The sequence below is a fragment of the Nannobrachium achirus genome (genome assembly GCF_963921795.1).
Source record: "Nannobrachium achirus genome assembly, chromosome: 2".
Lineage (NCBI taxonomy): Eukaryota > Metazoa > Chordata > Actinopteri > Myctophiformes > Myctophidae > Nannobrachium > Nannobrachium achirus.
This window is the reverse complement of record NC_137811.1, coordinates 16,437,110-16,449,515: the sequence shown is the minus strand read 5'-3', so window position 1 is coordinate 16,449,515 and position 12,406 is coordinate 16,437,110. Positions and strand designations below refer to the sequence as shown.

The window sequence follows — 12,406 nt, the reverse complement described above, 5'->3', positions numbered from 1 at the left end:
GCCCAGGCTAACCTGCTGCTTCACAGGTTCAGTATGTGTTCAGGTCCTGTCAAGTGTGCACGTTTTAAAGCATTCTGCACTCACAGCTTTCTTGTGGAATCCTCACAAGTGAGGCAAGCTTTTTGTCATTTTATCGTCTAATCAGACTGTTGGGAACACCCTGGACACTTTTTAATTTGCTTAATTCGGTATTTAAATATAGTGTCGTAATTGAAATAAATGTGATCAGGCCTTCCGGGTCCAGGACGCGTAATTTGGAATTGCACACGCGTTCTGGGCAAACCCCGCCCAGGAAGCTTTTGATTGGCTGAACCGGCGCTAGGGAGCGCTCCTTTTTGGTCGCTTGGACCGCACGGCGGTGCGTTTATCGTGGGCTTGCCCAGGCCTTACGGCCTGGGCATAAATATAACGATTGCATTCACCACGGCTTCGTAACTCGCACGGCCACTCGCGCCTGCGGCGCTCGGGGGCGAAGAGCAGGACCAAGGTCCGCTGGCCTTCGCGCCGCTTGCAATGTCGTGGACAATAATCAAACGCCTCCGCCCAGAACTCATGTGCAATTCCAAATTAAGCGTCCAGGACCCCTCCCCACCAGAGATTCCGTTAGCCGGTATTTACCGGCCATTGGCCGGTTAAATGTTTCATTGGCCGGTACACAGTAAAATTCGCAGTGTTAAATCAACACTTAAAGAGTTAATTTTAACACTGGCTCGGATAACATATGGTCCCACACGGTAGAGTGTTAAATTAACACTTGACATAGTGTTGATTTTTCAGTGTTAATTCAACTCTGGAAAGAGTCAAAACTTAACACTGCAACACCTTGCACAACACTGAATAGTGTTAATAAAATTTGACACCATGAGGCAATTAACACCCATAGTGTTAATTATATTTTACTCTTGAGAGTTAATCTTAATATAACTCTCCATCAATGTTAAAAGGAGTTAACACTGAGTGTTAATCTTAGTTTAACTCTCCATCAATGTTAAAATGGGTTAACACTGAGTGTAAATTTAAAGCTTACTCTCACCAGTGTGAATACAAATTAACTCTTTAAAACATTTGATTTACTCCTAGTGGGAGTTATTACCACCTTACACTAAGTGTTGATTTTTAATTAACTCTTGTCAGTGTATATCAAATCTACCATACTATAAAATGTGCATGTAATGTGGGGAAAAAAAACAATAAAACCATTAATTATGTCCATCTCTTCATTTATTGAGCATCCAAACTCAAATTTAAAGTGCAATGTGGTTGGACATAAAAATAACAATAGAAAAATAAACAATAGAAAAATAAAATTGCTCTTGCCTGCACAGAACATGGATTTCACACACAGATCTGATACATTAACAGTATAAGAACAATAAAGTGACTTAGACTCTCTTAACACTTGAAATAAAGTGACTTCGACTCTCTTAACACTTGAGGATAATCCTGATGTTGCTATTTGAGCTGTACTCTGTATAGAACAACCTTTTTCAAGGTGTACTCTTTTCTGACTGCTGGGAGAACTGCAGCCAACTCAACAGTTGACCTGCACTCTTCATTCTCAATATTTGAACCAGGTGAAATGTTAAAATTACTGTTTTGGCATTATTAACAATTATGAAAATACAGGGCTGGCTGCATGTGGGAGGGGGTGAGAAAACCCTTCATATCTAATTTTAAACTAAAAATTATTTTGAATTATTCAACTGTTTTTGAAGAAACAGCCCTTGAACATCTAATTATCCTCTGAAGTGTTATAAGACAGACCTTACATGGTAAGGTTTTTGTATCAAATAAATAAAAACAAAAACAAAAAGGCAAGATGAATTGTTAAGGGAACAAATGACCTTTAGGTGATCTGGAAAGCAGGATTATTAAACCAGTTATCTTTTTAGAGATTAATATTTCACCTTTCTATTGAATTGCAGCATTGAGCAGTGTTTGTGTGGAGCGGTGATTAAGATCAAATCAATGATATAACCACCATGAGATGCAACACCATAGAAAGAATACATCAGGCTACACCGTCATAGATCTAGGTGTCATTCCTCAGATGGATCAATCGCCTACCCTGGGCAACAGCCGTATGCAGTAAAACCACCGCTCCACACAAACACTGCTCAATGCTGCATTAGATGGCAATATGGCACTACATAAAGGAAGGAATCACTTGCTCCATATGCCATGAGAACATCAAATGGTTTGAAGTAGAACAACTCTTTGACATCAAACACTTTAAGCGCCCCACCTGGCTTGAATGCAACTTTGAATGCATGGTAATGCTCATCAAAACAAATTGTTTCTACATCTGAAGCAATAACAACAACTTGTTCATCTTTCACAACAATAGTCTTGATCTGACAAAACACTGGGATGTCAATGGCTACCTCAACACATACAATCAAGTCACGGCGATATTCAGTACCATGGTGCTTTACCCACTTCACTGAGAGAACATTGGTAGTTATTGGAGTTTTTAGTTTGGCTGCGATCTTAGGACCTTCTTTCAGTTCACTGAGTCCCACTGTCTTTCCTGGACCAACACCTAATCGGTCTTGGCTAAAAGATCCCCAATGCAATGCCATGTGTCGTTGGTGCTTTTTGGCCAATGTCATGGTGATATTTTTGAAACTCTTTAGTTGGGTCTTGAAAAAGTTATGTTTTGCCTCATAGCGCATACACCACACATGCAGAATTGGTCCAATATTTCTTATGCATCGAGGATAATGAACCATGAAATGATGTTTAGGCAAGAGATTCCTAGCAGGAAACAAGTTCTTGAAAAGCCGATGATGCTCAACAATAATGTGTTTCAGATAGATGGTAATACCCTCTGTTAGAATAGGAGAAAACACAATATTGACAATCTGTAGAAGCAACATTAAAAGATGCCAGTACTGATCGTCTCTCTGTACTAGATCACCAAATATCAATGGCATGTTGCGCAAAAAACACCAGGACTGTATGGCATTGAGGCCCAAATCATTACTTCCATCAATCAACCTTATTGCAGGAGGGCGATTTCTCCTCTCAGTGTAACCGTAGTTAAAGGCCTGTATTCTACCAGCCAGGTCTTTGCTGGTCAAAAAGTTATCTTGCACATACTGCAGTATGAGTTTGACCTCAAACTGTGCTACGCCTTCTAAAAGGTCATGCATTATATCGACCGCAAAGTTATCAGAGATGTTGAAATACTGCAGAGAGTTCAATAAACATGAACGCTTCACGCCGTAGACATGAGATAGTGTTGGGTTTGCTTGTATACTCTGGCAATGTTGTTCATGCATTTCTTTTGTGCGCAATACCACACGTTGGTCATCTTCACAGAATAAGATTTGAATATCCGCTTTTTCAATTAGACAAAAACGACAGCAATTCCGAGCACTGAATGATTCCACAAACCCAAATAATCCATGTATTCCCAGATTATCTCCTGTGACTTGCACAATGCTGCCACGAACAGGACGTTCAAACATGGGAACTTCAATCCCATTAGTTTCAAGCACTTTTAGGTCATTGACAATTGGCTCAAGTATTGCGTTAAACCCATAGGTTTTAATGTCCTGGGAATGAAAAAGTGCACACAAATGTATGTTGACTAAAGATGAATTAAACTTGGGTGGGAAATTTCTCAATGTAAAATAAATAGCACCAAGCTTGTGGATACCTTTCTTAGAGCCAAGAGGATTCGCTGTCTCCAGTTCATCAAAAAAAATCTGGATCTGCAATGCATCATTTTCAGTAGAAAAAAGAGGATGCCTATTCATATATGACCCATCTTTCAAATCGACATAAACACCATCCTTGGGGGTGTGACTGCACCTGAACATATCACTGGTGTTTGGATTACTGAGAATAAACTTCAATGTTTCAAGAATAGGAACATAGACAAATTTGTCAGTTACTACTTTCTGATCATAAGTTCCAGTAGTTTTATTTCTTCTACTATCAAACCTGACACCAAGTACTTTTTCCACGGGTTCAACCATTCTCGATTTCTGCTGAAAATATGCATTGCGTTTCGATTCAGAATTCAATGAAGTGAAAGGGTTTTCAATTTTCTCAAAACATTCTTCTATTTTGGCTTTAGTACTTGTGTCCTGTGAAGACAAACATTTCAAAGCTGCATCTTTGGCTTGACTGTGCATCTCTAGTACTACTTCTTCCATAGACGATACAAAACTATTTACAGTAGACTGCCCGACACCTGCAACCTGAAGGTGCGCAATAGCAGATGCACACATATTAAGAGTACTCTTGTTGGATGCAGAGATATCAAGAGTATCCTCGGATACTGAAAAAACCTGAGAGCTAGTGGCTGTTTCTTCTAAATGTGTTGCATCGTCTGCAACATCGTCATCAGCCACATCATCTGGTCTGACATTTACTTCATGCTCAATTTGCTCTGCATGTTTTGTGTTCAAATGCTTCCTAAAACCTGAAAAGGTACCACAGGCATAACAACATCCTGCCTGAGCACATTTTAGGCGGAGTGTTTTACCAGGACAGAAACCATGAATTAATTTCAAATGCCTCACAAGCAAGTTGGTATTCAAAAAATGGGCCTTGCAAACAAAACAAATCATCCCCATGGTGTGTCCCTATGCATGCACTAGTGTAGCACTCTCGCTCTGATCTCTGCAGCACGCGCGCCCTCCTTGACTTTCCCAATATCTATCTCGTATACAGTTGTCTGCATGAAGGTGTACATGTTGTACAGCACCTGATTGTAAGAGGTTCCAAACACGAAGTGTGCCTTGAAGAGTTCATCGAAAGCACCTAGCGCACTGGTAGATGCACATGGTATGGCCTGCTTGTCCAGAATGATGAAGTAGTCATGGATGGTGTTCCTCTTCGGCCCAACGGCAAGGAGATAGGGTTGAGTGGTGGTGCTGATGGCGTCAAGATGTTCTTGGATGCTTGTTCCACTCTGAGGACAAAAGGATGTTATAGATTTAAAAATCTAGAAGTACAATGGTCTTATCAGAGCTACTAGGCTAAATTCCTAGCAAGATTTTGGCGGAACAAAGCATCAATGTTCTTTGCATGTCGTAAACCATGCCAATTTATTTTGCACATGATCTCACTTATCCAAAACAGTTTTGCAACCAATCATTTAGTTTGACAGTTATTGAGAGTTGATTTGAGTTCAGTTGTGGACCAGTGATGCCATTTGGGTATGAATGACATCACCGGTCCACAACTTAAATCCAATCACTGAACTCGTTCTGGATAAAGTGTATCATCCAAGGATCGTATCGTAGCCCGTGTATCTAGATGCATATCGGATCGTCTTAGTAGGGAGAGAAGCACACCCCTATCTCCCATATATCAATAGACTGTCAACTTACTCAACTCCTACGGGGCCTGCCTTTATTCTGTGTGAATATGTCAGTTTAACCGCTTTTGCAGAAATGTATTTTTCCCCAAGAATCATTTTATGTATGGAAGATGTTGTTGAAAAGTTTGCAATAATGTTTTCCTTAAAAAACAAAAACGCAGTTTGACATTTGTTTTACTAGGCTAAAATACTAACCTTCTTGAACACCACAACATGCTTTTCGGCTGCGGCAGCGGACACCTTGCCGGGTCTCTTACGGCCTTGGGCCGTAGGCGGAATCAGGTGGAGCACGAGGAGGATGGAACACATATCACTGTCCCAGCAGCCTAGAAAAGAGATAACATTTATATAATGGCACATATCTTAAATTTTAATAACACCATTTGTCTAAATCTAGCTAAACCAAGATTTCCTTGAATATTATGACAAACTGATGTCAGTAATGCAGCACGGCCCCCTACTGGCTTTGTTCATATTGAGATACAGGTTTGAAGAGGATTCTTTTTTTACCACAGCATTTTTTGCCTGATCATTTACAGAAATTATAGGGCTGTAAAGGTTTGTGGTAATGTTAACCTGTATTTTGAGTTCTGATGGGCTAAGAAGGTTATTGGTCTATCGACAATACAACCAACCCACTAGGGCTGTCCCGAATACCATATTTAGAGCGTCGACGCTTTGCGGAGATAAAATCGATCATAATAGAAGCTTCTACGCCGGTCTTGGGGGAGGGGGGTGGCACAGAAAAAAGAAAAACTCCGGTAGTGTTGAGCGCATTCTCGGCTGTGGTGATCCCGCTGAGGAAAAACCAACCACCTTACCAGGTAAGGTACCATCTTTCCCAATACTTTTAGCACTCTAGTTTTTGGATTTGCGAAAGAGCCGGTATATTTTTGGACTGTCAGACCATAGGAATAACATGAATTATTAAATTGGGCATAATTCTCCTTTAAAAATCCTACAGACCAATCGGGCAACTAATGAGCATTTTTCACTTGCCACCCAATTCGCCCCGTTTTGTGTCTCAAAGGCAAGTAGTAACAGGTACGAGCAGAACATTAACGAGGACCCCGGCACTGGATCACCTAAATGGATTGGAAGTTGGAAACCCTAATCAATGTTGCTTGCACCTGTGTTTCTTCCTGCCTTTTAAGACACAAAAATGGGTGAATTTGGCTGGGAAGTGAAAAATGTGAATTGACTAAGAAGGGGCATCCCTAGAAGAAATAAATTAACCTACCAGATTCATCGACGTCCTCTTCATCTGATGCGAGTTCTGCTACAAAGAGCAGCTCTTGAAGGTCACTTGTTGTGGGAAGAGTCCTGCTTTCTCGGATGATCTTTTGCTTGAATGCAGTAGGCCATCTAGAGGAAATGAGAATTTATTAATCTTGCATGGACAGATTCACATACCAATAGACAGTGAGGTTTTTACCGTGTAAATTAGAAACACTCCACTAAATTGTGAGGGCCATTACTTTATTCTTTGATCTTGGGTTGCAAGAAGAAGAAATAAATCAATAAAACATTTTACTGTATAATTTTAGAGAAGTTCAAAGTTAAAGTCACAGTTTTTACGTTGATATTACTTTGCCTGAAATTTCAGGGTGCTCTAAAAACGCATTGCTGCATAAGTACGGTCTCTATGCAGACCGATCATGCTTACTGTTGTGTATAGTCACCTCCAAAAGGCCCATTCTGAGCCAGGAAAAACCCTGCTTCTGTGCTTGCTTGGTCCAAAATATCAAGTGAGATGTAGTGCATATTAACCATATTGCGAATATTCTGTATCCTAATAGAGAGCCAAAGTAAACATCACTTATTGCTTCAGCATGTGTACCAGAGATTTTCATCCGACATTTATTTTCCCATAGACATTTTATAAAATGCTTGTAAAAATAGTTGTACTTGTTCAAACTAAATGGTTCAACTATATTTACAAAAAGGGAGGGAACACAGAACATTTCACTCTGATCAAGACGAAAAAAAAAAAAAAGCAGATTTAAAGAAGATATTTGTTCAATGTTTTATTTTTGTCCTAGTGAAATGTTCTATGGTCTCTCTGGATTCTAAATATAGCTGAATCGCTTGGTTTGACCAAGTAAAACTATTTTTATAAGCATTTTACAAAATGTCTATGGAAAATAAAATGGATGAAATCCCTTGGTATGCATGCTGAAGCAGGAAGTAGCGTTCACTTTGGCTCTCTAGATGGAGCAAATGAGTAGGGTTATAGGTGATATGAAGAATGAGAGTGCAATGAAGGGCTATAGAGCTGGACAGAGCTGGAAAATAACAACGGTTATTTTGCGATTGTTTTCCCGTTGTCATTTTTTTGTTCTCGCTTATTATTATTGTTTTATGGTCACTCAGGATTATCTGGAAGACGTGTTGGCTTGGTTCGAGCCTTAAAACTCTTATTATAAGGATTTTTCGAAATGCCTATGGAGAAAATTAATGGGGAATTCACTTCTGGAACCAAAGAAGTCACGTGACTGTCCAGCTCTATAGGAGAACAACCTCAACTAGCCACAAGCTGGCCGAGACTAGGAGGACTACTGTAGCGTTAGACCAACCTCTCAAGGAACCTGGATGCTGCATCTTCTCCAAAAAGCAGGACAAAGTCTTGTTCTATCTGCAAAACATAAATGATAAGATATATCAATCCAAAATATTTCAGAAACCATTATAATCAGTACTCCATCAACATCAAGATTAACGTGTGTGTGTGTGTGTGTGTGGCAGCTGACAAGGCATGTTGAGTATACATTGAGTATTTTAACACCATATTTGTAAAAAAAATATATATATATATATATATATACATACCAGGCCTTTGATGTCTTTGAACCGAGGAAATTCGGTCAAGACATCAGAAGATCTCTCTGAGTCCAGGACCATGTTGCGTCGGTATTCAAATGTCATCTTCATCTTCTGCTTGATAGTGGCATCATCAGAGGAATGTTTCATCAAAGAAACCGCCTCCTTGCATTGGGCTTGGCTCAGGGTCATCTCAGGAGTATGTGAAGAATCTCTTCTAGCTGCCGGCCCTCCATCAGTCTCAGTCAGCTGGCTTGATGACTCGCCACGGCTAGATGAAGCGCTGGTCCTCTGGATCGTTTTGAGTCTCCAAGCAAGGAAACCACTGGCACCTTTAGCATCGTAGTAATGTTCCTTTGAAAATTGTAACAGTATCACATGTGTTATCAAAGTTATAACAAACACAAAATATTGCAGCAGTTTGAATAAATAATTATTGGTTTGAAACACCAGGCGATTTGAGGCTATAGCAAGTGAGTGCCATGTTGAAGTGGCGGTGGTCTCGATTTGTACTGTACCCCCCACCAAACTTGATTAATCAATAGAAAACAAAACCATAACATAAGCACAGGTCATAAGCACAGGTCACCTGACCAGGCTCCATCTAGCTTTGTGCCAATCTATGTTCTCTGTTATGAGACCCAGCACTGCCACCTAGTGAGTCTAGCGGGTATTGTTTGCTATATTTTGGTGTCAATGTTGAATTGACTTCTACTGGTTTTATGTGGCAGCTGGCATGTAGTGCACAGATCAGTTTGGATGTCTGATCAAATAATCCAAGGTTCTGCTGCATAGACTCAAAATTGTCAAGTTACAACACTTTAAGGTTTGTACTTACATATCCATTTTCGGCTTGTGGGTCAGCCAGGTAAGGGAACAGGGCAACTATCCCTCGAGCATACTTCTGTCTCACATGGATTGGCGGTGTTGTCCTGACAAGAGCAAAGTGAATATACAGGGAAATAGGCATTTTATCATTTCAATTTAATTCAAATAATTTCAATTGCAATGTCCTTCAATTGCAATGTCTCTTAATTTCCTCTACAAAAAAAGAGAAGCATTATAACAATGATGATTAAAGAAAATGGGCGAACATTTAAAGGGATAGTCCGGTCCGGTTGAAGTCTGCTCTGTTTTGGTGGATTTTTAACAGCTGTACCATAACGGCCGGACTACACCAAGCCGTTTCGCGCGCGTCAGTGCGTATGCGTGCGTATGCGGGGCACGCGCGCGTATGCGCGTTTTGGATAGAGCCAATGTATATCAATTCAGCCGGCTACACCAGGCGTACGGATAGCGCGAACCACGGATACGCATTCCCTAAAAATAGGATCGGTTCTATTTTTTAAGCAGGCGTATGCGTTTTGTACACAGACTATCTGGTCTCCCGCACATATACCCCCTCCTTGGTGTAGCCAGGGGCTTTTCGCACACGCACAGCGCACGCACAGACAGCGCACGCATACGCGCGCGTTTTCTGGTGTAGTCCCACCGTTAACCTCCATTCTATAGCGATACTAACTAACTTCATGACTGTAGCTCACTGTAAACTGAGCAGACAGTGCCGGTAAGGCATGGTGTATCTTGGTTATGTGGAGGGGATGTGGCAAATGAGATAAACTCCAAAAAGTGGTGTCTCTTTAAACTGGACACCACCATAATTTCCATCCAAGCAAAAGGCAGTTGTATTGCTTTGTGCCTATTTAACCCGGACAACGCCAGGTACATTGCTAGTTATCCCAATATTTCTGTACCTATGAATTCCTAAGATTACTGGTATTCATATTTTAACTGCCACAATATTCACTTGACATTTGGTTCCATAAATGTATGTGTTGCTTGAAAAAAAGACATTAATTACCCATGAATTTCAGTCATGTCTGCACAGAGGATCTTAACCATATTTCGCCTTGTGGAGTCAGTCAGGCTTTTCGTTCGGTTATACTCCTTGATAACACGATCTCCTCCAGGTTTCTTGGTCAGCACAGCTTCTACCAACTGTGGAAAAACCAGAGCAAAGGCACATGTCTGTCCCGTCTCTGCTGAAGGAGACATGAATTGTTGATTTGAGTTAAGTTGTGGACCAGTGATGTCATTCATGCACAAATGACTCACTGGTCCACAACTTAAATCAAATCTCAATAACTGTCTAACTAAATGAATGCCTGCAAAACTGTTTTCAGATTATGTGAGATCATGTGCAAAATAAATCAGCTTTTTTTTTCTGTCGAGTTTTTTTGTAATGCAATTAGATTATGTCTAAGTAGCCTGGGAAGGAACCAGATGAATCTGCCGAGCTCATGTGTTATTTGTGAATTAGTCTGGTGATGTCAGGCCAGGCTCCAGGATGGAGTGACAGTGGGCAGTTAAAAATGGTGATGGGGCAATTTGAAAATGGCCATGCCAATTTTTCCCATGCCAAAAATTTGCCTAACTTTGGAGCGTTATTGCACCCCCTTCCCGACACGCTAAGCATGATAACGCTGGTACCAAGAGCTCTTCTAGTTTCATATGAGCCCAGGGTCTTCACTGTAGTTTTAAAAATGTGCATGCTACAGCCTTTGAAAGAAAGGCTAGAGAGATAATTCTGTTTTCGATTATGTTGTTTTGAGAATGGGCTTGTTCTTGCGTCCTTACATCACCTCACAACTTGGTTTTCACTTTAAAAAAAAATCGTTGCGGCTGTCTGAGAGTGCCATGTCATAAAAAAAAAAGTTGTCCTAACCACTAAATTAATAGTAAAATGGAAAAACTGGAATTTGGTAGAAATAAAACTGAATTTCTGAATTTCAGGAAAGCTCTACCTAACTGCCTACAGTTATCACTATAACTGACACTTTACACAGTAACTTACACGCTTTGCTTCTTCCTCCTCATTTCTGGGACGGCGGGGCAAGATAATTGTGGCATCGGAATCAGAGGCTGACATCTCAGATGATGAAGGCTGTGACATCCTAGGACTGCCAAATGATGAAGCCTGTGACATCATAGGACTGCCAGATGAAGGTGTCTCCTCTGAACCTAATGCAAATGGCAATGTTCAATGCAAAATGGCAGTCAGATTAATATTCAATATCAGTACAGTATATGGCAAAGCACTAGTTATGTTAATGTGTAGGCAAAACACTAATGACCAGTCCATATGTGCTAAAATAGGTCCACTATTGCATCTTTTAGCCCACCCGGACAACTGAGGAGTCCAGCGCGTGTATGGTTTGTCTGGAGGACTGTTTAATCCATTAGTTCATACTTCCTTACACTTTGAGGCATTAGTGGGTTTTCAGTTTAATATTGTGACTTAGTCTTACCAACATTCAGAGTTCCCACTAGTTTCAACGACTTTTCGGGACCAAATAATTTCAAATATGGCATAGTTTGAGACACAGATCAAAATTAATTTCTGTTACAACACTGAGAATGTTTACAATGAGAACTAGCAGGCTTTACAGAAGCTCATGAGATGTTTGAATGTGTGACTGGGGTGGGCGTACACAGATCCAGCAAACAAGCAATGGAGATCAAGCATTAAATCAAGTTTACCGTCATCAAATCTGATTGTGAATACACCAGCATTGGGATACTGCACCACCTCTTCAAAGACATCGGCATCCACCTCGGTCCCTGCCTCATTGTAGACTCTGACGCCTTCACTGATGGCTGGGATGGAGAATTTGATGAAAGCTATTGGGGGGGGGGGGAGAAAGAGCTTTATTCATGTTCAAGATTCCTGGCTGTTAATGGAGAGAAGAGAGGCTCTGGTAGTGATAGCAAGCTTATTAGACATCCACCCAATAAGCTTGTGGGTTATCAACTGCACTCGTGTTTGTGTTTAATTTGTTGTATTTTCTTGCATTATTCAACTGAGTGACTGATGACTTACCCGCATTCAAGAATTCACCCAGGCTTGGTTGAGTTATCTTTACAAATTTCTGATCACTGTTTATTTTGGTTTGGATGAGCATGATGGCACCTGGAGAGTAATGGGTACACAAAGTTATAGGAGGCTTAGGTCTGGTGGCATATTGCAGTATTGGAGCAATATCGACCTACAGTAGCAACAATCATGTGGAATATACAAGTACAACCTCACGGGCAGTGGTGGAAAGTAACTAAGTAGATTTACTTAAGTACTGTACTTGAGTACAATTTTGAGGTATTTGTACTTTACTTTAGTATTTCCAATTTCCAATACTTTTACTTCTACGTTTACTCCACTACATTTATTTGAAAACTTTAGTTACTAGTTAC

At 40.5% G+C, this 12,406-nt stretch overlaps 1 protein-coding gene and 1 long non-coding RNA gene across 2 annotated transcripts; both read right to left on the bottom strand.

The window, feature by feature from the left end:
- Window positions 1-1,478: 1,478 nt before the first annotated feature.
- On the bottom strand, window positions 1,479-11,037 carry LOC308304842 (uncharacterized protein). The gene is made up of 8 exons (XM_080749470.1): window positions 11,013-11,037; window positions 10,020-10,156; window positions 8,997-9,090; window positions 8,168-8,512; window positions 7,915-7,973; window positions 6,579-6,703; window positions 5,534-5,664; window positions 1,479-4,927 (listed from the first exon to the last, which is right to left on the bottom strand). The coding sequence occupies exons 2-8, from the start codon at window positions 10,058-10,060 to the stop codon at window positions 4,610-4,612; spliced, it is 1,113 nt and encodes a 370-aa protein (XP_080605596.1). The 5' UTR covers window positions 10,061-10,156; window positions 11,013-11,037; the 3' UTR covers window positions 1,479-4,609.
- Window positions 11,038-11,043: 6 nt separating this feature from the next.
- LOC308304835 lies at window positions 11,044-12,131 on the bottom strand. The gene is made up of 3 exons (XR_013963074.1): window positions 12,039-12,131; window positions 11,699-11,839; window positions 11,044-11,179 (listed from the first exon to the last, which is right to left on the bottom strand). It is a non-coding gene; the product is annotated as an uncharacterized lncRNA (long non-coding RNA).
- Window positions 12,132-12,406: the final 275 nt, after the last annotated feature.